This window comes from Pezoporus flaviventris, unplaced genomic scaffold (genome assembly GCF_033815535.1).
Source record: "Pezoporus flaviventris isolate CSIRO_AGI_PZ_B2104156 unplaced genomic scaffold, CSIRO_AGI_Pfla_v1 ptg000066l, whole genome shotgun sequence".
Lineage (NCBI taxonomy): Eukaryota > Metazoa > Chordata > Aves > Psittaciformes > Psittacidae > Pezoporus > Pezoporus flaviventris.
In genome coordinates this window covers 12,220,689-12,245,695 of record NW_026892614.1, presented here as the reverse complement: position 1 = coordinate 12,245,695, position 25,007 = coordinate 12,220,689, and the positions used below count along the sequence as shown (strand labels likewise).

Sequence of the window (25,007 nt, the reverse complement as noted above, 5' to 3'; positions counted from 1 at the left end):
AAAATTAAAGCACTCTTCAGCACAAGTAGGCTCCAAAAGGTCCCCAGAATATCATGGCACCTTTCCAAGGAAAATGACTGTGAAGCATACTCCTCCCCATCTGACTGAATGAGAGATACTGCTCCCATCTGACTGAATGCAGATCTGCAACAGCCCAAGAGCTGGGGAGTGAGGACCAGCAAAAATGCCCTAAATCACCCTCTGTAAGAGCTGCTGTATCTCCACCAGAGAGAGGGGAGAGAGACCTGCCTTCAGTGCCTAAAGCTGATCCTCAGGAACATCTCTTTCTGGCTTCAGCAGCATTGCACATTGTACATGTTGGAAAAGTCCTCTTCCCTCTGGCACGCTGTATATTTGTACACCAACTGGAGCCTCGCTGACTTACTGCTGCTTTGCGTTTAAATAAGTTGTGCAGATTTCTATGAAGCAGTAAATACAGTAAGTACAGTAAGAGCTGCCCCCTGTGCTGAAGTGAGTGTATCTGGGGGATTTCTGTTGATCAAGGTCTTTATATCAGGGGGTAGCATACCCACCTTGCTCCTTAGTTATCTCACCAAGCTGAAGTCATGTTTTGTAGCTGCAGCAATTTATAACTTGAACTGTGCTACTTGGATTCCTTTTTGTCCTCCAAATCTTTCTGACAGTTGAGGTGGATTAGAGGTAATTTAACCAGGTGAGTAAGTGACACAGTTTTTCCACAGTGAAACTTTTCTAGGGAAAGCTTTTGTGAAGTAGCACTGAAAAAGATACTGACAGAAGCTTCCACTTAATCCCTTTTATGTCACAAAATACATTTTAAAAATACAATGATTCAGTATTGCCCTGGAGCACTCGCTTAACAAAAAGAAAGCCAGGACTTTAATTAAAGATACAGGATTACATAGAATAGATTTGGAAAAACAGGGATAGAGCTGTGTGCTGCATAGGACTACCACTTTTTTTTGCCTTTCTACAGATCTTTTCTCACCAAGGAAAGTATTTTTAAGTATGGAGTGTCCACTCATCAAAAGAGAGGAACTGATCTAGTTTGTTGGTAATTTTGCAGGTATTAAAAAGCCATGCTACAGCCAACTCCTGCAATTAGTATTAAATCTTTACAGAAAACGTTGCAAATAATTATCCCTGACATTCATACTTTCCATATTAAGCTTTAGAAAGCCTCTGATAATATTATCTCTTTGCATTAGCTACTAACCATGTAAGCCAATACAAATAGGTGACATTGCTATTGTATCTGTATTAGTGCCAAAACACTGTAATGAAGGTTTTAAGATCTGGTGGAAAGTACATGCAACATAATGACAATTTTAGGAAGCCTGTGTGATATTTTTAGAAGCGTTTCTAATATGGCTGTGACATATCTATTGCAGCTCCAGACCAAAAATCACTTTAATCTTTTCTCAAAAGAAAAACAAATCATAGATGCACATCAATTTGGATCATTTAAAAAAATACGGCAATTTTAGGAATATCAATGGCTTACTAAATATCACACTAATTTGAGTGCATAGAAATGAAGGGAGAGGAAGTTCAACCTAGAAGAAAACTACTACAGGAAGGGAATGTGCAAACTAGTAGAAAAGAGATGACAAAGCCACTTTAGAAAGCAGGAAGAAGCAGCACACCAAGAAGTAAGCTGTGGGCTACAAACATCTTGCATGACTGACTGAAAAAAGAAGACATAAAACCAAATACTACAAACATCTAAACAGATGACAAAGCTGAAATGAATAATTAAAAGGACTGTTTTATCTTGGAACACAGAATGCATTCAAAATCACACATGCTGTCTTTGCTTGCTTGTTAGTAAAACAAAACCTCTCTAAGGAGCACATTGATAGAGGGCTAGCTGCCTTTCCTCACAGTTTTGTGCCAATGCAGCAAGGTCACCTAGCAAATGTATTTACTCAAACTTTCTACTGTTACTAAACTCCTGTGAACACAGGGAGTTCAAATACATCTAATAAAAATCTAAGATTAGGTAAGAAGTTTGATTTTGTTAACATAAAGATTATTTCATTAATAAAATGCCTTATCTATAGAACAATGTAAATAGTACCTTGTAGCTTGTATAATGGTATCCAGACAACTCGGAACTGCTAGTGAAAATGGAAGACTCCTTAATGGAGATGTAAGATGAAGAATGTGTTCAGAAGCAATCTTAATCAAGCGTGTTTTAGTGAAACTAAACTTTCCAGGAAGTGTTTTGGACGAATGAATGAATCAATGAATGAATGAGTGAGGTAGACTGAGAATAGACAAAGCTGTAGTCTCAAAAGATGCAAGGTCCTCCCTTCCTCAGTCACCAGAATGAAGTGGCAAAACAAATGTGAATATAGCCCTGAGAAATACAGGACCCTTATGGATATATTATTATTTAGGTAACTAGATTTCAGTCAGATGACTTAGCAGTTTCTTCCTCTTCTGGAGGGAGCCAGCATTTGGAATGCTGAGCCAGGCCAGGCATAAGTCAACACAATAACCATTGGTATCTATTCTTCCAATGCAAAATTCTGCTTTGCCCTATGAAATGAAGAACTCAATTATTCAGTCAGCTACCAAAGTAAAAGATGACCAGCAATGGCAGAAAACAAATTATTTTATAGAAGAAAGAGGAAACAGGCTTCTCTTCTGTAGAGGAAAGAGACTTTACTATCTAATCTCCTGCTGAGATACCACATTAAGTGAAAAAAGACAAACAGGTCTTTGCTTTATGATAAGGATTCTTAAAAATTACCTGATGGACATATTGTGAGCTGCAGTTCCCAAAGCTCTTCGACCCAGTATACACAAGGCAAAGGAAAGTGTCACTAGAGGAGAATCTTCATCGCTGTCCAGATGCTACAAAGTTTTAATAACCTCATGTTATTCTAAATGCAAGTACCATCTTTATAAGCACTGCAATAGTATAAATGGTAACATTCACAAAATTTGCATGTAACTGGACTTACACACAGAAACATTCTTTGCAATTCCTTGCAATTAAACAGAGCAAGAAAGAAGATCACTGCCATCAAAGGCTTTCTGCAAAATTCAAGCTTATTTTGCCCCTTGGCTAGAAACAGAACATTTCAATCTCAGGTGGAGAGATCCCAAGGGAGGGGAGCTTTGATGGCAGTGGGCTTTTTTTGCAGGTTTGTTTGTTTGTTTTTCCCAGATCTGACATTCTAAGTCAGAGCAGATTTCTTATTGCTGAGAGATGCTTCAGCCTGAGGCAGCCAAACCCCTTTTCATGGGACACAGTGCCTAAGAAAACCCACCTTACATTCCAGAATAACAATCTATTTGGAAAGGTTTAAAGGGACACATCTTTAGTGAATTACTATGTCTAAAATGTATACCATTGATGACACTGACCTCACATTTTAACAAGCAGTTAAAACATTTCATTTCCTAGCTCAGAAGAATTTCTTTACTGAAATTTTTGCAAAGAGAACTATCAAGCAGGAGGGAAAAAACTGAAATAACCCTTCATGAATGTGAATCTTCAGGAGGATACAGGCTATTATTTCAGCCCCTGCAATGAGTGACCTCTTGTAGCTTTCTTTGACTCTAAAACTGAAGCCAATTGTAATGGGGACTGAAGCTCCTTCTTAAAATGCATTGATTTTCATGTGTCATTTGATTTTTCTATGTGTACAGTAAAGTTTTTTTTACACCTTATCGCCAACATGGACTATATTCTTATATAGTCAGTGAATTACAAAAACAGAGGTAAAAGAAAAAGATGCAAAAGCCATGTAAATATGTGTGTGTGTGCACTAATTCAGGCATTCCTTTCCTCTTTTAACTGATAAACTTTAAATCTATTTGGTATCCCTAAATATATTATTCAATTTGAAAGTCTCAGCCACATAACGAGTGAAAAAGCATCATTTCATAGTGGCTGTCCCTGCACCGCGCAGTTCTTCGAGTGTCAGAACTTGGGAGTTGAGACATGGAGATGGAAAAGAGATTAAACATTCCCAGTAGGAGAAGATGGTGGGGAAGGCTCAGAGGACAATTCAATAAAACCAGTATCAATGCAATGATATGCAGAGGAACTGGTAGAATGGTGTTTAGGGTTAAAGACATGAGAAGGAACCAAAGTGGAGAAGAAACATTAAGGTTCATCAATGTTATGCCAGCTAAGGTCACTGGTAGCAAAAGGGATGTGCACTCTGTGATCCTGAATGAAAAATGTACAAATAAGAGTGCATAGTGGCCAGGAAAGATACACTTCTCATTTTTTGCTGTCATCAGCAATAATCAGAAAGTTAAATCAAGGGAACATGCTTGTTTGAAACTGCATTCTCCTTCTGGCCTATTTTGAGTATTCCATGGAAATACAGGAACACATTTCCAACAAATGATTGCTGACCATCAGTAATCTTAGTGGCTCAAAGCATTTGAACGTGTAGCTGAAAACCTGCCCTTGACCTTCTAGAGCTGTGAGATCATTTCATGCATTTTTGTAGCATCGTTCATACTTGAATTATGAGCTCTAAGAGGTGACCTCTACTACCACTGAGCTTCTTATGCACTTCCCTACCATCTGAAGACCAGCTATACCCACATGTAGGCAAATTTTTGGAAAGGGTACAAAGGGACCCAACACCGGTAACACTGAATGACTAATGACATTCCCTGAATGGAGCTTTCCCCGAATGACATTCCCTGCTCGCACTTCTGCAAGCACTTGTTGTATCTGCGCATTCTAGAGCTAATGAAATGAACAGTGTTGGAAGTGTGCACAATAAGGAGGTGGTTCTGTATTCAAACACTAATGCTTCTTAAATTTTGCATGGGTGTAGTCTCCATAATACATATTTCCATTCCATTAAATATGCATTTTCCCTTTATGTAAAATTTGACAGCTTAAATGAAATAAATTTTATTGTATTAATCCTGAGCGAGCAGAAGAGTAACTATGCATCATTTAACTCTCATCCCAGGAATTAAAACTGTGACTACCAAAAGATAAATAAATGCAAGCTTACCTCCACCCTTTTTCTTGCACAGAACTGAATCCAGTCCAGATAAACACTGCAGAAACTAGCTCTTGTTATTCCTTGGAGACATGGAACATAATCTTCATCTATGTTAATGTTAAACATCGCAAAGTCACGTTCAATATAATGCCACTTTGCATAAGGCTGCAATATCTTTTGGATGGATTCGTCTTTTATCCAGTCAAGGATTTTGGGAGAACTTGCTGTAAAGTATATTATACTCTGTCGACAAAATGCACAAACGTTAGATACTCTACTTCTGATTAAAACAGATAAATTTTGCACAGAACAGGGCAAATCAAAGAGGACCACATTAACTACCTATAATAGTACGTATTTTTCTGATTTTTTACTACTTGGCATCATTGCTTCACAAAACTCTTCAAGTTAGAATGCTGATAATAACTGATATCTAAATAGAAGACAACAGAAAAAGAAGCCGCACTTTTAATACTCTTCTGACTTAAAGAAAAATAAGTACAAACAATACGCTATGATAAGAATACAGAGTTCCAGGATTCAAAGGCATAAATTACTGAATATTAGTGGGGTTCTATAGTCTATCACCAAGAAGGTGATATTGATAAAGCTTAGGCATATTTTGAAAACACAGTAGTAGCTGGCTACATGCTCAGAACACGACTCTCTTTTTTCTCCATGAACTTTCTGTTTTCTGGGGATGAAGCTTTCCGAATTCTTTAACAGAAACAGTTCCATGAACCATGATTTAACCACAAGGGTGGGATCTGACAACGCAAGTCTGAAAACCTGTTTTAATTGCCGTTTTCTTTTTGTATTTAGTAACATCACAATGAGGCCATACAGAATAATGGATTTTTCTTGTATGTCAGGTTCAGAAGCTGATACGTCATGTAACTGAATTTGCTTTTAAAGCACTGAAGGAGAAGCAGCATTCTGCAGGAGCTCTTTTACCAAAGGCAGAAATATTTGAAAGCAGCAACACTCGTATCTCAAAGGTATGCCTGAGTTCCTACATTTAGGCCCCTTTAACTGCTGTGTATGGAGCCATCAGATTAATAATAAAATAAAATAAATAAATAAATAAATAATCTATCTGAACCAAATTTAAAGCATATTTTCAAAAGAATATGAAACTTAGGAGAAGACACAGTACTGCAATGGGAAGTGGCATCAGCTGGAAAGTCCCATTATAATGTTTTACAATTATATTATAATACTAATATATTCTTTTAGAATTGGATTCCAAAGCAAACGAGCAGCAAGTGAACATGACTGAAGATGTAGTTCTACTTTGCCCATGCAATTAAAATATTATTAAGCAAATAAATGTATAAAATGAGAATCTGATGGATTAAAAAGGGCAGAAACACTCCCAGCCCTTCAAAAACTCCCAGATGCCCTGCACAGTTTATCTTTCAAATTGCAGAAAAATACACAAGCAAGAGAAAAATTAAACTCCAGAGGAAAAAGACAAGTCAGACAGATACAGACTGAGGATGGACCTTTAACTTTTGGACTTGTGGAGAACAAATCAGTCTTTTAAAGATTCATGCAGAAACAATGAGAGCTGGAAACACAGCACTCAGCAAATGCAGACCTCACGAATACTAAAATACGTTTAAATAAGAATATATTGAAAAAAGATGGAAGAGGCACAAGGGAAAAATCTCACAGTAGCTGGGCAGGATATTATTTCAAAAGACATGCAGAATGGCTACAGGAGCTGACCCACTTTATTTGTGGAGAATAAAATCCTTTTATAAGAAGAAAGATGGGCCTTTCTGGGCTGTCACTGAAACTGCAAATGAAATAAATACATCTTAGGAATAAGACACTCAGTGCAACTCATTGTTTAAAAGACCAATATGATAATTATTCTTGACGGACAGAAGAACTGAAACAAAGCATAACATTTTCATTGTTGATCTTCAAGATAAGAGTTTGCTTTATTTATTAGTCTCACCTGTGTTTACAGAGAAGCAGGCTCAGATGGGAAAAATCAGACTTACAATCAGACATAAAAAGAGGAGGAACTTCTGCCACCTAATTAAATTCTGCTCTTAGTAACTCTTCCTCTTCTTTGTTTTGTGCACAAATACATCCTCAGCTATATGGCAATTCAGAAATAATGGGGTAAATATTTACAATATTGTAAGCCACAAGGAATAAACTGGAAGCACTCCAAATGCTGAGTGCAATGGAAATGCAGTTGCTGCAGAAACTCTAGCCCAAGTGTTTTTGAGTTTGTGATTTATGTGACCTGAATTCTGCATTAACTAGGGTTCTTCTTAATATCAGTTTCCTATGCAATTAAAAGGAAAATGTCAGGGCTCTACAATGTTCACAGTGGAATTGTGCAGGGTCTATACAGCTCAAGGTTCCCCCATAAGAAAGAGCTGGGGAAGGAATGAATTCTCAACTCTCTTTCTGATATTGTTTATCTGTAGGTAAGTACTAAATAAACAGGATGAAAGCTGATCTGATACATAATAAGATCTTCTCACCTTCTGAGGGTGTGCTAAGGATTTTACCAAATCTTATCAAAGCTCTTTATGGAAGAAACCAATAACCTGAAGAACAGGAGGGGAAAATCTCCATATAGCTGTCTTTTGGGAAGCGCCATTCTAAAGAAGGGATCTCCTGAGCATGCTCTCCCTTTACCGAAGAGACCTCCAGCCCAGGCTAATATCAAAACTGCTAACAGGTTATTATTTATTATCTTGTGTTGATCCTTCCCTAAAATGACAAGTAGATTAAAAGACCGACTTCTGTCTGAAAATGAAGACATGTCAATGCAGCATTATTGCACTGGTTCAACTAAATCTGACCAAAAGAGATTTGATTTTCACATCTTCAAAGTAGGTTGTGGACATAGCAACATCTGCATACAGTGGAGATGGAGCCCCAGCATACCGCAGTAGTGTGGAGCCTGTTAAACCCACCTCCCTTTTACTCAAAACCAGATCAATGAGCCACACCTCTATCAATGAGACAAAAGTTTGTCTAAGTGATCCTACCTATGTCAGCTGCTTCTCAGCTATATCCAGAACCAGAAGCCCTAAGCTAACTTTCAGTTAAGTTTCACTTCCCATGTGATGAACCTTACAAGTCCTCTACATATTAATTGACTTAAAAGCAATAAAAAAGTTCCAGTCTACAATGCACAATTCTTCACTGATAAAAACTAATAAGCTGCTGAGTTTAAACAGCAGCTTAGACTGAGATTTTTTTCAGTCTTATTCAACATCAGAAGCTGAGTCATATATCAGCTTGCACCCATTTGTGTCCAGGTTACTTTCTGAAGTAGAATGAAACAATTGTAGCAATATATTCATTAGAGTTTAAAGAAGTTTGGTGGTTTGTTGTTTTTGTTCTTTTAGTTCAGATACAATTTTTTGGTTGTTTTATTTTTTAGTTCAGATACAATACTTAAAACCAATTTAATTTATAGCCACAAACCCCACTTCTGAAATGAAAAACTCATTCTCACATGCAGTTTTGTTTCTAATTAGTTAATTAAACAAGCAGGTTGGCTACCAGGCCCTACTGCCTGTAAAATTATTTATGAAATCCCAGTCTGCATTTTACAAAGTAGTCGCCTCCATGATCAAAGCAGCTTTGTGAGGCAACAATCCTGGTTTTACTGCATTGGCTCACTTGCAAAAAAAAAGGTGATTAATTTATTTACAACAGGTCTCTCAAAGTTAGACAGGATTTTTACAGCTGCAGAGATGTAAGTAGGAAGGAGATGTCAGCGATGGTTGGGAGCTTTAGTGACTGGCTTTGTGGCAGTACCAGTGGGATAGGAGGCAGAATTTGGCTCTTGCTGATTCAGTAGAATACAATGAAGCTCAGCAACGTCTTCGTTTGCTGGACTGGAAACCATCTGGTAAAGGATGAAGATCTCATGCTAGATTTTAAGGTTCAATTATTTTGACAAATAATGTCTGTGTGATCATTGTGATCTTAATAACAGCACAAATATAGAAGTGATGTAAATGAATTACTGTTTAATCAATGGAATAAAACAAGATGTGTTGTGGTATATATGTAAAACAGCAGGTAAAAAGGGGGTTTGCACTATTATGAAAGTACATTTGAGAAACAGCTCTTTAGAGGTTTCCCAAGAACTTTATGCTTGTTGTTCTTTTCTGGGTTTGCCAGAAAAAACAGTGGAAAGACCAAGTCAAGAAGAAATAACAAACTGTCAGTGAAGTTTTGCTTTGTAAGGATGCTTCCTCTGACTTTATCGCTAGAGGATGTTAACTCACCTTCTTGATTTCTGCTTAAGCATGCCTCCGATTTTCTGTACTAACTGTAAGTATAAGCTGTCAGAATCAAATGTAGCAAAGGGAGATATGAATTAATTATCCCCATCTAACATCAAGTCAGTCTGACTGCCAGTAGTGCAAGTGAATAAATACAAAGTAAAAAACTTCAAACGCTCTTTCTTCTGTAGCCAGCCAGAGAGTTCTCTCAATTTTACAAACCTGCCTAGGAATAAAGTACACTTTGCCAAGGAGTTTACCTTTATATAGTATCTAATAAGTATTCTCCGCAGATCGAACACTTGCAGCATTGTCGCAGCGTTGTTATCAATGATGCTATATCCTTCCAGGATGTACTGGGTTCGTGTTATTTCCCATGTCAGCCATCGGAGGTTAAAGGCTGCATTACATGACAACAAATGAGGCAAGTGCCCCGGCTTACAACAGCAGCAGCCTTCATTGTCTTCATCTCCTTCTGTTATAGCTTCCACTTCTCTCTGCTGGCAATATGTCCCTTGGCAGTGAGAAAAAGAGAGTATGCTGCCAGTTATTGGGGGAGGAGGAAACAAAGGACTTCTTCCAAGCTGAAAAAGTACAACTGAAGGCTCTATGAATTTAGCAAATCTAATAGAAAGAGCTATGTCAAGATATTAGATGTGCCAATTGATCTGTGAACAGTAGCAAATAAAGAGCTGTATATTATTTATTTACTATCACCTACAAAAGCCAAAGGGCCTGATCTAATGTTCTAGGTGTTCAGTTCTGATCTGAGCTAAACTACAGAGCACAGCTTCTGCCTTAATAGAATCTCACCAGTAATCAACGCTCAAGAATCCTGCTCCATCAGGCACATTAAGAAAATTGACCCAAGTCTCAGTCTGCTTCTTCAAGTAACGTACAGGATGCAAACAAAGATTTTGCAGTGTGCCAGAGCACTTGTAAAATCTGGGGTTTAGCAAACTAATTTGGAAAGCAGGTTCCAAAAATAACATCCACCCTCTCCCACTAGAGTAAAAGCTACTCCAGATCAAACATCTCTAATGAATAGCACTAGTGTTAGTATATCATGAAGACAGAGCAGCTTTTTAATTAGCCTATTACACAGGCTTTACATCAAAATAGAGTAAATCTTTCTGAAAAAGAGATGTTAACTGAAAAAAAAGTCCTGAGGCAGATGCAGAAACCACAGATCTGCATTTCTAGCCTGTGCTGTGCACACTAGATGGTCAAGCTGAGCCCTTCGGGATTTGAAGTCTATGAACGCGGTGTCTACACCATGTAGAGCACTGCAAATCAGAACCAAGGTGGACACCTGCGCAACCTCCCACACTCCCCTGTTCTCTAAATATGTGGGTTCTGTGTTCTTGACGTATGGGTCTTTTAAATTTACTTTCTGTGGGCTGTTGCAGAAGTTATTCTCCACTGAATTTATACATAAACCATCTTTCAAGGCCATTCCTATGATGCAAGTTGCACATAAATCTCACACGGGACTTCTGCCAAAGTTTCAGTATCACCCCACAAGAGAGCTGGCTCCATCAGCTTCCAAATGGTCTCAAGAGGAGAAGAAAGTGCTAGACAGTGTGCTGCAGTTCAACAGCTATGAACCCCCCACCAGGCCCAACATACCTGTTCTGTTGTGTCACTGTAAATGGGAGAATAATTCGGTTATATTCATCATCTGAATGTTGGACCAAGAAAGAACAGTGCCAGCTCCAATTGCCTGCAGTTTGCCAGCACCCTGAAAGAAAGCCTGGAGCAAGGCAGCATCCCAAACGCAGCTTTCTGTGGAGCGTGATGACAGCCCTTGACTGTCTACCCGGGTCCCATTACAACTGTCTGGTCAACAATCTGTGGACTTTACGTTTGTACCAATTGAAGTAGTACTCAGCATATGCCTTTCTCGGGACTAAGAAAGCCTTTTAAAATATAACTAAATATGTTGAAGTATTGGTTATCACTTTCTCTTTTTTGTCTGTACACTTTCTAAAATGTATCGACATCAAGCAAAAACATACAAGAAAAAAAGAAGAACAGAAAGATCTGAAGGTAATGTGTGAGAAAATACAGGATTGTAGCCCTAAGAAATGCGGGGGGAAAAGATCCAGTATATTCCAGTGTTCTCCGTCCAGTTTTCTGAGTGAAAATTTATACTGTGTATGCAGTGTTGTTCACACACTGATGCATATTCCTCCTTGGACTTGGACAATATTGCAAATTATTAAATGCCTTCAACTCACTCAAATATAAACATCTTTACTTTTGACATCACTACAAAGTACAAAACGTGACCTATCAAGCTGACATTCCCAGTTGGTCTGGACATGAACTGGACTGCTTCTGCTACGTATTTCACAGATTTCTACATGAATTAGCACTTACTGCTCAACAACAAACAAGCAGCAACTGCTCTGGGTCAGTGGATGCTTTGCTGAAGTCAAGTCAAAATACATCGTACTCAAACAGGGAAAGGCATATTCCTTTGTATGCAGCTCAGAAAGAGGAAAATGACTGTTCCATGCTGGTGCTGTTACTATTGCTGTTATGTTTATTTTTGAAAGCTTAAAGGTCTCTCAGTATGAAACTGAATTTAACAGAAGATACAACTTTGTCACAGGTTCTAAATTAAGTATTGCCAAATGTTTATAAGTGATGAAAAACACAAGCCTAATAAACAGTTGCCACTGAAGGCCTTCCAGCTAAGGGAATTAGAGCTGGCTTTGCTCAGACTACGTAACTCTAGTCTTAAATCAATCTTTTCTTCTTTTGGCATGGAAATATAGCATTTCATTCCTACAGGATGCTGGTTGTTTCTGTGTGCACTGTCTTATCTCTATTAATAAATACCAAATACTATTACTGCAGATTCTGTAATTATTAGTTTTCTTAAGCCACATATTTTGCAAAATATGGGGCCTAATGAGACTGGCAAGCAAATAATAAGTGAATTTAAGAGACCCTCAGTGTTTGAGGGAAGCTGTCATCACATGCATAGCAAACAGAAGAAGATGCTAGAACAATTACCTGCATTCTCGGCTAATTCAACAGGTAAAAATGTCTGCAACTCATCTTTGCTAGGTAATTTTAATGAACTAAAGTTAAAATCATATTGCAGTGGGCACAATCGATGTTGAACGTGGCAAGCATTCTAACTGGGACTGTGTTATTACAAAAGCTTTGAGAACCAACCAAAGGAGCTCATGTGGTCATTTTGCAGATTTATTCCAAAGCATGAAATTAGGGCTGTGGTCTTCAACATCTGGCAAACAGGCACTAACTTAACAAAAGTTGTTTGATGGACTTGGGTACTACCACCTTGGGGATTCAGCGTCTTGACAGCTTGCACAGCCTTTGGGGTATCCCTGTTAAGTTTAAAGGTGTAACCTGAACCATGGCCAGTGCTCTGACAAGACACCAAATCCCTATCCCTGTCATCATGCTGCTGATAAGCATTTCCAAGTGACATCTAGTAAAAGGACTCAAGTCTGCAACGACAAAATGCACGCTTGATGCTCAAGTACATGTTGGTTCCCTCCCAATTCTTGCAGTCTAGAAAGACTGCCAGTAACATTCATCTTTAATTGAGCCTTACTTTAATTCATAACACACTGGCTGGATTTCAGTGCCACAGACTTGCATATTACTGAGAAATTTCATTTTACCAGTGCCTGCATCAGTCCTTTTTGGTCCGTTATGCTAGACACTGGTACTGAAGACACTAAGAGCATGTGCTCAGCTTTATGCATTGAGCCAAAAGATATAAGTCACAATAAGTGATGTTAAGCATTTGTGTATATCATTTACAGAAGGATGACTCTAAACTTTTATGCATATGTTGTAAGTTGATGATTTCAATTACAATTTTTATATTGCTTCTCAAAAAATTATCAAGTTCAAGCAACTCTGGCAGAATTATTCATCAAAACCAAAAAGCAGGGAGCGGAACATGCACTTCAGTTCTGCAATATAATTAACTGTAGTACCATTAAATATTAAAATATAGGAAAATGTTTTCACTGCTAATTAGTCATCCTAAAATCTGAGGGAAAACATTTTTTTACATTTATTTCTGCAGTAGAAAGAAAACAAGCTCTTCCACTTCACTCAAACTTAGTGATTCACTGTGACCCTTGTGAGTACAGAGACCGATTCATTTGTAAGATATCTAACACTGGAGGGGTGCCAAAAACCCATCAATGCAAAAACATGTGCCAGTTGAACAAAGCAAGGTCAATCTATGTGAGCTCAAGAGAAAATCAGGGTGAGAACTTGGAGCTTTTTCTATTTTTCTGACACATCAGGATTTGAGGACTGACTTGTGCAGAGCCAGAATGAGCTGACCTAAATGGAAATGAGAAAATTGAAACTATAGACTGCAATCTCACTTCAAGAGGATACATGAAATAAACCTAAATTAATGACCCAACCTTCTAAAATTTAAGGCTGAAATCATAGGGTGCTTTTGAATTCAATTTTGAAAATTCAGTGAGTGAAAGGAAAAGCATACTTCTAGAAGCTATTTTAACTTTCACAAAACACTATAGTTTACCAGCACATCCAGAATGGGAACTAATTATTTTGACTAAGGTAGCAATAGGCTGAGCACTAAGGATCACTGACAATCATAAACAAGTAGGGTACAAATGTATATAGAAAGGGCTCATAGGATTAAAGAACTGACCCCACCCCACAGATGTTAAAAAGATCATAAATCACTCTCCTCCACACGAGTATTTTAGAAATACATGCATTACAGTGGAAATATCTGACTCTGCTCCACCAAGTTCTGCTGCAAATCCGAGTAGTCCCAAATTCTGACAGATAAGGCTCTTTCTCACCCAACACTTCTCTGCTCAGGCTAGCAACCTAATAATCAGTAAATTATCACCCGGAAGAAGCACGAAAAGCATAATTACAGCCATTGAAAGGACATCCTCTCCTGAAACAAGCAACAAAGAACAACAAGAAACACAGAACAACAAATACTTCAAAGAGGAGCAAACAGTTCCCAAATGGAAACTCATGAACCCCAGAACTGGACACAATCTGGAAACCAGCAACAGTTTTGGCTCCTTCCTTGTGGAATTGGGATTAAGAAGAGTAGTTTACAGGCTCTGATAGTTTCAGGTTGTTTCAAACAAATATCTCAGAAATTAAAAACCAGTATCAATTTCTCAAAAGATCAAAGCTGTTAGTTATAAAACTGTGCTTCGGTTTTCAGCTCCTTCAGGTGCTTGGATGCCTGAAAAATAGTCTGTTTTTTTAAACCAGATCAGTTGCTCTACTAACAGGCATCCCCTCTCCTCAGAAATCTTCCATTTTCTTGGTCCACAGGGGCACATTATGGAAGCCCAGGCAGAAGAAAGAATTCTCTAAGGATGTTGATTGTTAAACTTGCAGGTACCAAATACCATGAAAACCTTTCACGTCACCTATTCCGGAGTGCAAAGCAAGATGCAGCATCCTATTTCTGGCAAAAACGTTTTCCCAATGAAAAGGTTGCAGTGCGTCTAACAACATTTTCCTTCCTTCCAAAACTCTTCGCCATTGTACCCATATACACATATAACATTTTGGAAGGGAGGAAAGTGAAAAAAAATATCAAATATTTAGTCTACTCTGTGTTACAGAAACTATTCTAAGGCTATTTGAAATTCCTAAGTGGCTTCTACTGTTAGAGCATCATTACACATCTAGAAAGATTACCTGCATACAACAAATTCTCTTCCCTGTTCCATGCCAATTCTCCCAATTAAATCACCAAGATTAAAGAAAACCCTCTGTACTCTTTCTGTTCTTGCCTCTAATACTGGCAAGCATTGCGTCCCTCAGCCTTTGTTATTTCCCATGAACAATCTATTTTTTGGGTTTTAACCTTCTCTCCAAAGAGATGTGTTAAAAATAGCAGCTTTCCCTTGAAATCCTTGTAATTTATCAATACCTTTTGGTCTGGTGCACACACTGAACATACCTCAAGTGTGGTTTTAGGGAAGACATGAAGGTGGGTACTTCTATTTTCCAACAGCAAGAATTCACTTGTAAAAGCAAAAAGTAAAGTTGCAACCACTTTTAAAACAAATAATTCTTCTTGCTAGCACTACAGAGCCTTCAGACAGGAAAATAAAACACCAATAAATATTCCTTATGCTGGTAATGTACTTGTTATTGTAAAAAATCATGCAGCATACACATACGCTGCAGAAATGAGTAACTGTCCATATTTCTTAGACATCAGTACTGTGCCTGAAGCATATACCCTAAACTGGCTGTGTTCATACACCATTTTGCGTGGGAAATAAGTTTGCTAACACAGAGAAAGCCCCACAGGCAATCCAACCCTGCTGTCACAGCTGCCTTTACTACGTACAATTACATCTGTGTCTGCTCTGTGCTTCTTTCCTTGATTCATCTAATGAAGCTCCAATTGAAGCATGAATATTGCATGTGCAACATGCAGTAACAAAAAGTCACAGCAGATATTTAGAAGTTAATTACATGATAGAAGAATACTGGGCATGATAGAGGAAAGGTCTCCTCAATATTTCAGCACTGCCATTCATACATGGTTTCTGCACATGTGTAATGCCTAAGGAGATATTCTCCAAAATACACCTTATAGAGGCACAGACTAGACAGAAAATTTTTTTAAGTCTTCCTTGTTCTACAGTGAACTAGATATTTTGACATTCTTTCTTCTTGTTCCCTGGTTGTGGGTTTTCCCTTTTCTTCCTTTCAAATTAAATGATACATCATGTATTTCTTCTGGCAGGCTGCTTTTAGCATACTGCTGTGGTCTAACACAGACAGTAAAGTTAAGTTACTGAAAGGCTTGATTCCCCAAAACCAACGTGCAGCTACTTGAAAGTTTTCACTGGATCTGAGCTCATTACTACACTCTCTTCATTTTCAATAAAGGAGGAGTTGAGTTGGGTGTCTCCTCTCAGTGCCTGGAGGTATTGAGCCTCCCCCCTGCTTGACACACAGGATGAATGACACGACGGAGACTCATCACATCTCTGCCTGTAGAAAGGGAGAATGAAGAACTAATTCATGCAAAGTGCTTAAATTGAACAGGACTAAAGAAGGATGAGAGGAATCCAAGCTTTGCTGACTTCCTTCTGTCAGCCTGTATCTTTTTGCTCTGCCTGCAGGGTTTCGGAGGGGGCAGTGGTGGTGGTGGTGGTGGTGTTCATTTAAAATCTGAGTCAAATACTTCTATTACATACAGTTAGAAAGACATCTGGATCAGTCATTTATAATGCCAATTCCCAATTAGGCTGGCCTGCAAACTGAGGAGGCAGTACCTCCTGCTGCCAGTACACTTAAATCAGAAGACTCTATGACCCCTTCTTCAGCCACTACTGTGGCAGTATTGCTAGCACAGCTTTTCAGCTAACACAGTGAGAAACACCCATAGGAAAATCCAGAGCTCCACAATGCAGATATTGTTTTTGGTTTACTCACAAACAGAACACAGTCACAGGCACAGAGAACACTGTTGTGATTCACTCATTTCCAAAGCAAACACAGACTTCCTATTTAAGGAAGAGCAGATTTTTAGGGCCCTCAATTAAAATTACTTGTTTAAAACTGAAGTCAAGCAGCCAAAGCTCAGAAATTACAGATTTCAAGTTCCTCCTCTGGCCCTTTTTTCCCCTCTCTGTGGGAAACCATTCTGCACAATGAAAAGGAATCAAGGTCCTATACGAAAAGCAGTGCCTGACCGGATGACTAAAAATAAGAACGTAAGATGCCCAAAGCAGGGGAAATAAGCATAGCGCTTAACAACTCCCTCTTGACTTTGCAAACTACCAGGTTTTTCCAGGGCAGTTGCATACTCTCTTCCCACTTGTGCAGAAAAACACCCTACTCTATTCAGCTGTACCCCACACCAGCTATTTGCAAGATATGCAGTGGGGAAGAATGTGCCTGGTCTGTGCAGGAGCTAGCTCTTGCTACTGCGTGGGCACAGCCTACTCTAACTACCTGCCCCTGCAGGCAGCGATCCCACTCAAAGGAAGGAACACAGAAAACCTGCCAAGGAAGAGTTTCAGCTCAATCTCAGCTTCCTTGGGACAGCCTAGTGCAGCCAGCAAACATGTTGGATCTATTCACAAAGTGAAACAGCTACAGTACTAACACTGAACAGCATTAGATAACCTGCATGGAAAGGTCAATTTTCAGACCCATTTAATTACTTAAACTTTGATTTAAGGGAATCCAGAGATGCCTTGATTGCAATTTTTGAACTTTGCTCTCTGATCAAAATGCAAAATGGCACTCGCCCGGTAATGAACCATACTGGCTCAGAGTCAGACCAAGTTCTTCCCAAACCACTTTGCATTAGAACTATACCACTTTAACAACAAAACTAGTTGTTCACCATTCAACTTCCAGTTCACTCAACCCATCTGCTAGGCTTTTTATCCAGCTAACACATGGTTTGAGGATCCTCTCATGTTTTTTCATCTCTGTTTCCAAGATTTACTTTTCTGGATCTATCTGGGGATGGTGATGATGGATAGGGACCCAGAAGTAGGTAGCAACTGCATAGAGGAGAAAAAAAGTTCACGAAAGTCATGTAATTTCATTATAAAAATGAGATTTCTTTCTTCTGTGTGTTTCAGATCCTACCGTGAACTTAACACAAAAGAATGAACAGCAAGAATAATTTTCTAAAATTAGAATGCAAGTTAATGGAAACATAAATGCTCCTGCTTACCCCAAATCCCAACAAACCTGAACAAACTGTCAACAGTGTCCAAGGTACAACTCTTCTTTAACATGCATAAATCCCTCCTTAAAGTCACTTTTCAGATCTGCAGAAACGAATGAACTATTTTTTTTATTTCAGAGTTTCCATTAGGAATTATGGCTGTGAGCAACAGAAGAGGAACCAGAAGGGACAGGCGGACTAAAAATGTCTTCAGGAAAAAAAGAAAAAAGCAATTATCTCTGAGATTTACTGGCCTGTGAAACCAGCGGTACTGTGACCAAGAGATTTGTACTGCTGCAGTATTTAACTGTTCTTGCAGAACAATATAAATCTGCATTTGTCTGGCCTGGATTTGAAAGAAGTAATAGCAAATTCCAAATCTATCCAAAATAAGCTTTTAATTTACTTCCTTTAAGTACCCGTGGACTCTATATGGTACTTAACCTAAGCACTTCTCTCTGACACAGCAGCAGCACAGCTCACCTTGTAGGCACACAAGAAGATAATACTTTCACAGATGTCTTTGAAGTTGAAGAAAGCCACAAATCCACACATATATCATCATCATTATAAACAAGAAATTACGAGGCTAATAAAGAAATGATTTCTCTTTCCAGTTGCTTTTTCTTATAACCTGCCTTTTTATCGAACACGTATCTCTTCAGATACTACAATACCAAGCTGTTTCAGGTTACTGTTTTCTACATACCCTTTCTTAAGACACAGGAGTGTGATCTTCATCCCCACCATAGAAGAAGGAAAATGAACACTGAGCATTTACCGCAACCTGTTCAACATCCTACAGGGAGCCTGTCATAGAGTCAAGATTTGAGCCCACACGTTATTTCCTCGTCTAATCCTCCTACACCTCAGTGCATTCAAAGAGGCAGTCTGTATCCTATTTTCTCATACTTAATCTTGTTGAAAAGTCGCCTTGATTATACACTCCTCTACACACTGCCCATTGGTTGCTCAGCCATGGAGACTGGAAAACTGTTTATTCTGGGATTTCAAAACTCCCGTCACCTGCAATTGCAAAGTGTTATCTCTGAAGGTTACAAATGTAAGTGGCAAACCCAGGAAGCAACATGTGTAGCATGAGCAAAATTTACAAGCTGTTTAAAAGTTTTGTGAGTTTACTTTCATTTTAGTTCCTACTCCAGGGACAGCAACAGACAAAAAGGAAGGAGTATGACACTATGAGCAACTGGCCTCGCAAAAGCCACACCACCAAGGACAGGGACACAACTGCCATTCCTTAAAAGAGAAGTGTCCTAACAGAGGAATATACCAAGCAGGAACAAAGTAAGGTCACTTCAACTGAAGTCAGCACTTTCTAAATAATAGAAATATGAAACCCTGATTGACTTGCCTGTGTTCTCCTCTTTTGCTGTGACAGAGACCATCTCAGCACCAGCATCTTCCATGATCTGACACAGGTGGCTTTCCATGGGAGGTGTCTAATGATATTTAGGTTTTTTTCCAAGACAAGTTTTGGGTGGTTGATCAAATTTAAGAATAACTTAATTTTTCAAAGAAATAATCTGAAAACATAACTAATCATAACCTAAAAGATCTGTGAACCAAGCAAATAACTCAGTGTGCCTCCTTTCTGAAAGTCTTATGATATTGCAGAACATGACTCCAAATTTCTGAACATCTAGGCTTCAAAACATTGTTATTCAGACCATAATACAAAGAAGTACAGAGCTTTTAGACAAACAGACAAGTATTTGTTAAAAGAGAGAGAGAAAGGTCCTTAAACTCTAAGTCCTGCTATAGAGGTTGTGAGAGATGAAAAGGTCAGACAGGGCTTGTTGCTGGTTTCGCTGTTATTTAAATCATCAAGGTTCCTTACCTCGAAATTCCAGCCCTCTGAGCTGAAAGGTGACAAGGCCATTTCCAATTTCAATCAAGTGCACAAAGGCATTTAAATAATCCGATGCCAGAATAAAACAGTCTCCTGTGCTGTAGTTTCCCCAGCGGCCCAGAATCAAATCTCCACAAAGAGACTCCTGCAGAGATCTTGTCAGATGCTCATAAAAAATGGAGTTGAGATTATTGTCATCATTTCCTGCAACCAGAGCAGCAAACATTTGTAAAGAAGAACATTTATAGTACACTGAGCCATTCTGCATAAAATCCCACATTCCTTGTCCTATCACTATAGTCCCTAACAAAGAGTCCCTCTCCAGCATCCCTATAGGCCCCCTTCAGATACAGGAAGGCTGCTATGAGGTCTCCACGCAGCCTTCTCTTCTCCAGGCTGAACAGCCCCAACTTTCTCAGCCTGTCTTCATACAGGAGGTGCTCCAGTCCCCTGATCGTCCTCGTGGCCCTTCTCTGGACTTGTTCCAACAGTTCCATGTCCTTTTTATGCTGAGGACACCAGAACTGCACACAATACTCCAGCTGAGGTCTCACAAGAGCAGAGTAGAGGGGCAGGATCACCTCCTTAAACAGGGGAAGTTTAGATTGGATATAAGGAGGAAATTCTTTCCTGTTAGGGCGGTGAGGAATTGGAATGGGTTGCCCAGGGAGGCTGTGAATGCTCCATCCCTGGTGGTGTTCAAGACCAGGTTGGATGAGGCCTTGGGTGATATGGTTTAGCATAAGGTCTCCCTGCCCACGGCAGGGGGGTTGGAACTTGATGATCTTAAGGTCCTTTCCAACCCTAACTATTCTATGATTCTATGATTCTTTTTTGTTCCTGCATAAAGCTTCTTCTTCTAGCTGGGTATTTTCCTCAGACTTTATAGAATCTGTATTTCCCAGGTGGCTTTTAGCTCTCAGAGAACCAAGCATGAAACTTTTGTTTCATATTAAGAATAGTGTAAAGAGAACCTCAAATTAGTGCTAAGACTTATTTCAGGCCAAATTAAATCACCTCCATATTTTACAACAGCAAGAATTTTTTAGCTCCACTGAAAGTTTCTGCAATGCTAAGTTTATGTCAACATATTGTCCTTAATTTAAGAACCCAGAAACCATCATTATTTCAGCCCATAAGCTTAAATCTGACTGTTATTTCTGAGATATTCCAGCTTCCAGGAATTTTGGTCAGATTTTTTTCTTTTAGTCTTCCAGGACAGGAATTTTCCACAAAGGCTTTTCCATGAAGTATCTGTTGGTACTTAAGATGAAGATATATATTTTACAAGAGTTCTCTGAGTATATCAAGAAAGAATAAAACTAGAATTGCTACCACTTGTTTAAAAGTAGTAGCTGTCCAATTACACATTGCTTGTTACCAGTTCTTCACCCCATCACAGTCTGGAAGTGTCATCTCCTAAAAGTTTATGGCATTTAACTGGATTAAAAGTAGCACTTCATGACGGTGATCCATGAAAGCGAAGGAACCTTTCACAAATGCGAACACAGTGCTGCATAATCTATAATGGTGCTGTCCTGTGCTTGTACTCTTTTACATAATACATATGTGACACAAGAACTGCTTTTCATTTCTGTAATGCACCAGTATCTCACCTTCAATATTTTTAAAATGCTGGTGCATTAATAGATATATACATACAAACCAACATCTTGTAGGTGTATTTCTATACACGAGCGTGCATGTGGATACACATGTACAGATGTACATGCATATTTATGTATGTGCATATTTAGAAGCAGAACTAACAAGGAGAAAAAACCCAGAGGGTGACAGGCTATAGCTTCCCCTACAAATTGCTCCTCAGCAGAAGAGCAGGAATGAGCATGTTGCTACACTGCTTTTCATCACCAAGGCCATTATGCATCCAGTGTGGTATGGATGTACATGCAGGTGTGTATGCACATACAGACATACTCAGCTATACACCTTCCAGAGTACATTTAGTCAAAATCTGAATGAGTCATCTAATTAAATCTTTTAAGCACACACACAAAGGAATGTTTTGCTTGAGCTATGGGGTGTAAAACATAATCAACTTATTAGCATATAGAATAGTGCTAAAGGTTATTGCTACCAGATGACGGAATGGCCTTGGGAAACATCTTAACTCCCTGCCTTGAAATGATAAATAATGGAAGAGCATTATATATGCCTCAAACTGCTAATACCTCTCTTGCCTTCTTGAACACCCTGGATTACACCCACTTCTGCTTAAAGATGCATATTTTTTCATGCCTTGATGTAATGGATAAAGATAAAAGGGGGTGTGTGTGTAAATAAAAATATAATAGCAATAATTACAGTGTAATCTTATACCTCTACAATAGAAGCCCCTAATACCTCAGGGGCAAAATAAAACCAGCTGCAAAACACTAAAGCAGAAGAAACTCATATATGAAACCCTGGCTTCTCCTGCTGGAATGGGGATTTGGCATGAAACACTGGTATTGATTTCCAGTGGAAAGGGCTCTGTCCCACCAGGTGCTGAAGAGCATCAGCTGAGGTACCACACACTCTCCATGTCCACTGTCTCCCTCAAAAATGCTCTCGCTTCCCAGCCTCACAGGAACCACTTGGTGCAGCCCAGGAAGGTGCTTTACACTGCCATGGATCAGAGCTCATTTATTGCACTGGCACCCAGAGGAGAAGCCCACCATCCTTCTTACTTCTTTTTTTACCCCCTCCTGCAAATTTTCTGATTTCCCTTTCCCCCATCTCCAGAAAGGTTTCTCCCAGGGAAGAGGTGATACCTGCCAGCAGTGAGGACACCACTAACCTGCTGCTTTTTAACAAAACCTTTACTTACCAAGTCACACAACTTAAACCGATGCTCTACTACATTTAAAATGCTCTGGCTTGTTCACACAGCAGTTAAATCCTTTGCATCTCTTCAGCTTGCCCAGCAAAGCCTCAACAGTGTAAATAAATCACATTTTGCAAATCAAGCAACACACCCAAACTTCCAGGCCATACCTCCATCCTTTTCGATCTGAATTGCCAGTCTGGTGTTGGAATGGTCCGATCTTTTGGTGCTGGAAATAAAGACATGTTGTACAGCCAATTCTTTTTTCTTTTGTTCTTAAATAAGACTCTCCCAAAATCACATTTGTATTTTCTTTTTAACATATCTTCTCTTTCTGTGTTTACATCATTATGCAGTTCACACTCTAATCCATTCATCAAGTTTATTCCAAGTAGGCATATATTTAGTTAGTTCCGTTCAGCATTGATATTACAGCTTATCAGCACACAGAAGTGTTTCCCCCCCATCCCCTGTCCACCTCCTCAAACTCTCTCTTCCCCATTTTCCTTCTTCTGGGGCAGAGAATCTGTGGTATGCAGCACATAGGCACATGCCACCAAAACAGTGAATAGAAAGAATATTAAATCAGTCTTTCTTCCTTTCTAAGCCCTAAGAAAAATAGCTAGACTCAAGGGGTTTTCTTTGTGTAAAAATATTTCTGTGGATATATAACATACATGGAAAAACAACAATAACAAAAAACCACTTAACTCAGTTTCATGTTTAGCTAGGAAGCAAGAAGTCAGTCTCTGGTCATTCTTATTGCTTGAAAAAAAAAGTAAGTTACAGGCTCTTGGTCCATATAGATGATAACCCTGCCTCTCTTATGAATGACACATTCCCTGTTCAGAGTTTTCATTGTAGAAGTGGAGTATAATACCATAGAAGAAATGGTTACGAGAGAGAAAGCAACTAAAAGACAGACTGGATTGAGCTTTTATTCCTACCTGTAACAAAAGACACTCAGTCTGAAAATAAGCAACAAGTAAATCACTGTGTCCAGAAGAAGGGTGTGATGTTGTGGTGACTAGGGATATTCAACACCAGAAATCCACAGATCTCCCAAGCCTTGAAGGGTACAAGTGGAAGCCTGGCTAACAGAAATACTACAGTAAATGCAATTTTCCCTGAAATACTGATCTGGCAGCAGAGCTTTAGGATTTCAGGACACTTCATGAAGAACACCACCTCAGAAATTTTGCCCTCAATCCCTAGCCTTAGTAGGTCTACCAATCAGATACACAAATATTCCTTGAAAAAGGGGGTTAAAGCAGAGAATGGGAAAAGGCAAAGCCATTTATTCCAAACAACAGTCAGCATAAGGTTACATGTGACAGCGGCAAGAGTCTAATCTGTCCAACAGCCTGCAAACAGAGGAGGAAAGTGGCAAGGCAACACCACTCCTGGCACTGGAACCAAGGGAGACACCCAGGCATGGTCCTGGGCAGCACGGCCAGGCAGGACAGGCTGGCTCTGGCTCACTAGGGTGGGAAGCACAAGGCCCTGTGGAGTTTTTGAATGGGCTGATGGTTGGCCAGTCAGCTTGAAAAGCCTGAATATACTCACTATGAGACTTGCATGAAGACTGCATCAAAGAGGGTATATGTTGTATAGGAGGCTTTTAAACAGCTTAAATAACATTGCAGACAGATGGTGCAAACCCAGCACAACGTTGTCTTTGAAGCACAGCAGAGACCCCCTGGGAATCTGTATGTACTCATCTCAGTATTGGCTCTTAGGTGTCAATGTACAGGTTTTTTAAAAGGATGGAAGTTTCAGGGCTATAAGCTCACGCTTGAAGCCAACTGGGGGAAGGAGGTCATTGATGTCCCTAATGTTGGAAAGCCTTTTCATCTACCCTCTAAAGCCTTCCCAAAAAGCTGTGGAAAATTGACCAACAGAAAAATTGCACACAGGCTTCCACAAGTAGAAGAGGAACAGAACTGCTTTACTTTCACTTGCTATCAGCAATGTTTTTGCTTTAAAAAGGCATGTTCTTTACTTTGCAAGAAATACAGTTGAAGAGAATATGAGCCTTAATTAGAATTATTTGTAATTAGCATTAGTACATTATCTACACTGATTAGCATTTTATTTGATGTATTATTTATCTTCCTGCCTCTGGTTGGCTCAGCTTATTGTAACTGCAATTTTCATTTCCTCTGCAACAGAAAACGGCAATGTGGGGTGGGGGAGAGGGCCTTCTAAGCAGTTCAGAATATAAAGAATGATTTTACTTCAAAAGGTTGTCAGAATTCTTCTACCCTGATATACATCCACCTGCAATTGCAACATATGCAAGAGTAAGCATAAAGATTAGGTTATGGAATTCAATCAATTTTCTATTCTCAGC

The 25,007-nt window shown here is 39.1% G+C and overlaps 1 protein-coding gene across 1 annotated transcript in view; it reads right to left on the bottom strand.

The window, feature by feature from the left end:
- The window catches only part of PCNX2 (pecanex 2), a 151,669-nt gene that overhangs the window by 16,609 nt on the left and 110,053 nt on the right, over positions 1-25,007 (bottom strand). Inside the window, exons 24-28 of the mRNA XM_061471262.1 lie at positions 22,825-22,883; positions 19,816-20,031; positions 9,502-9,755; positions 4,980-5,213; positions 2,738-2,841 (exon numbers count right to left, since the gene is read on the bottom strand). Coding sequence (XP_061327246.1) covers positions 2,738-2,841; positions 4,980-5,213; positions 9,502-9,755; positions 19,816-20,031; positions 22,825-22,883 — 867 coding nt within the window. The remainder of the gene's footprint in view (positions 1-2,737; positions 2,842-4,979; positions 5,214-9,501; positions 9,756-19,815; positions 20,032-22,824; positions 22,884-25,007) is intronic.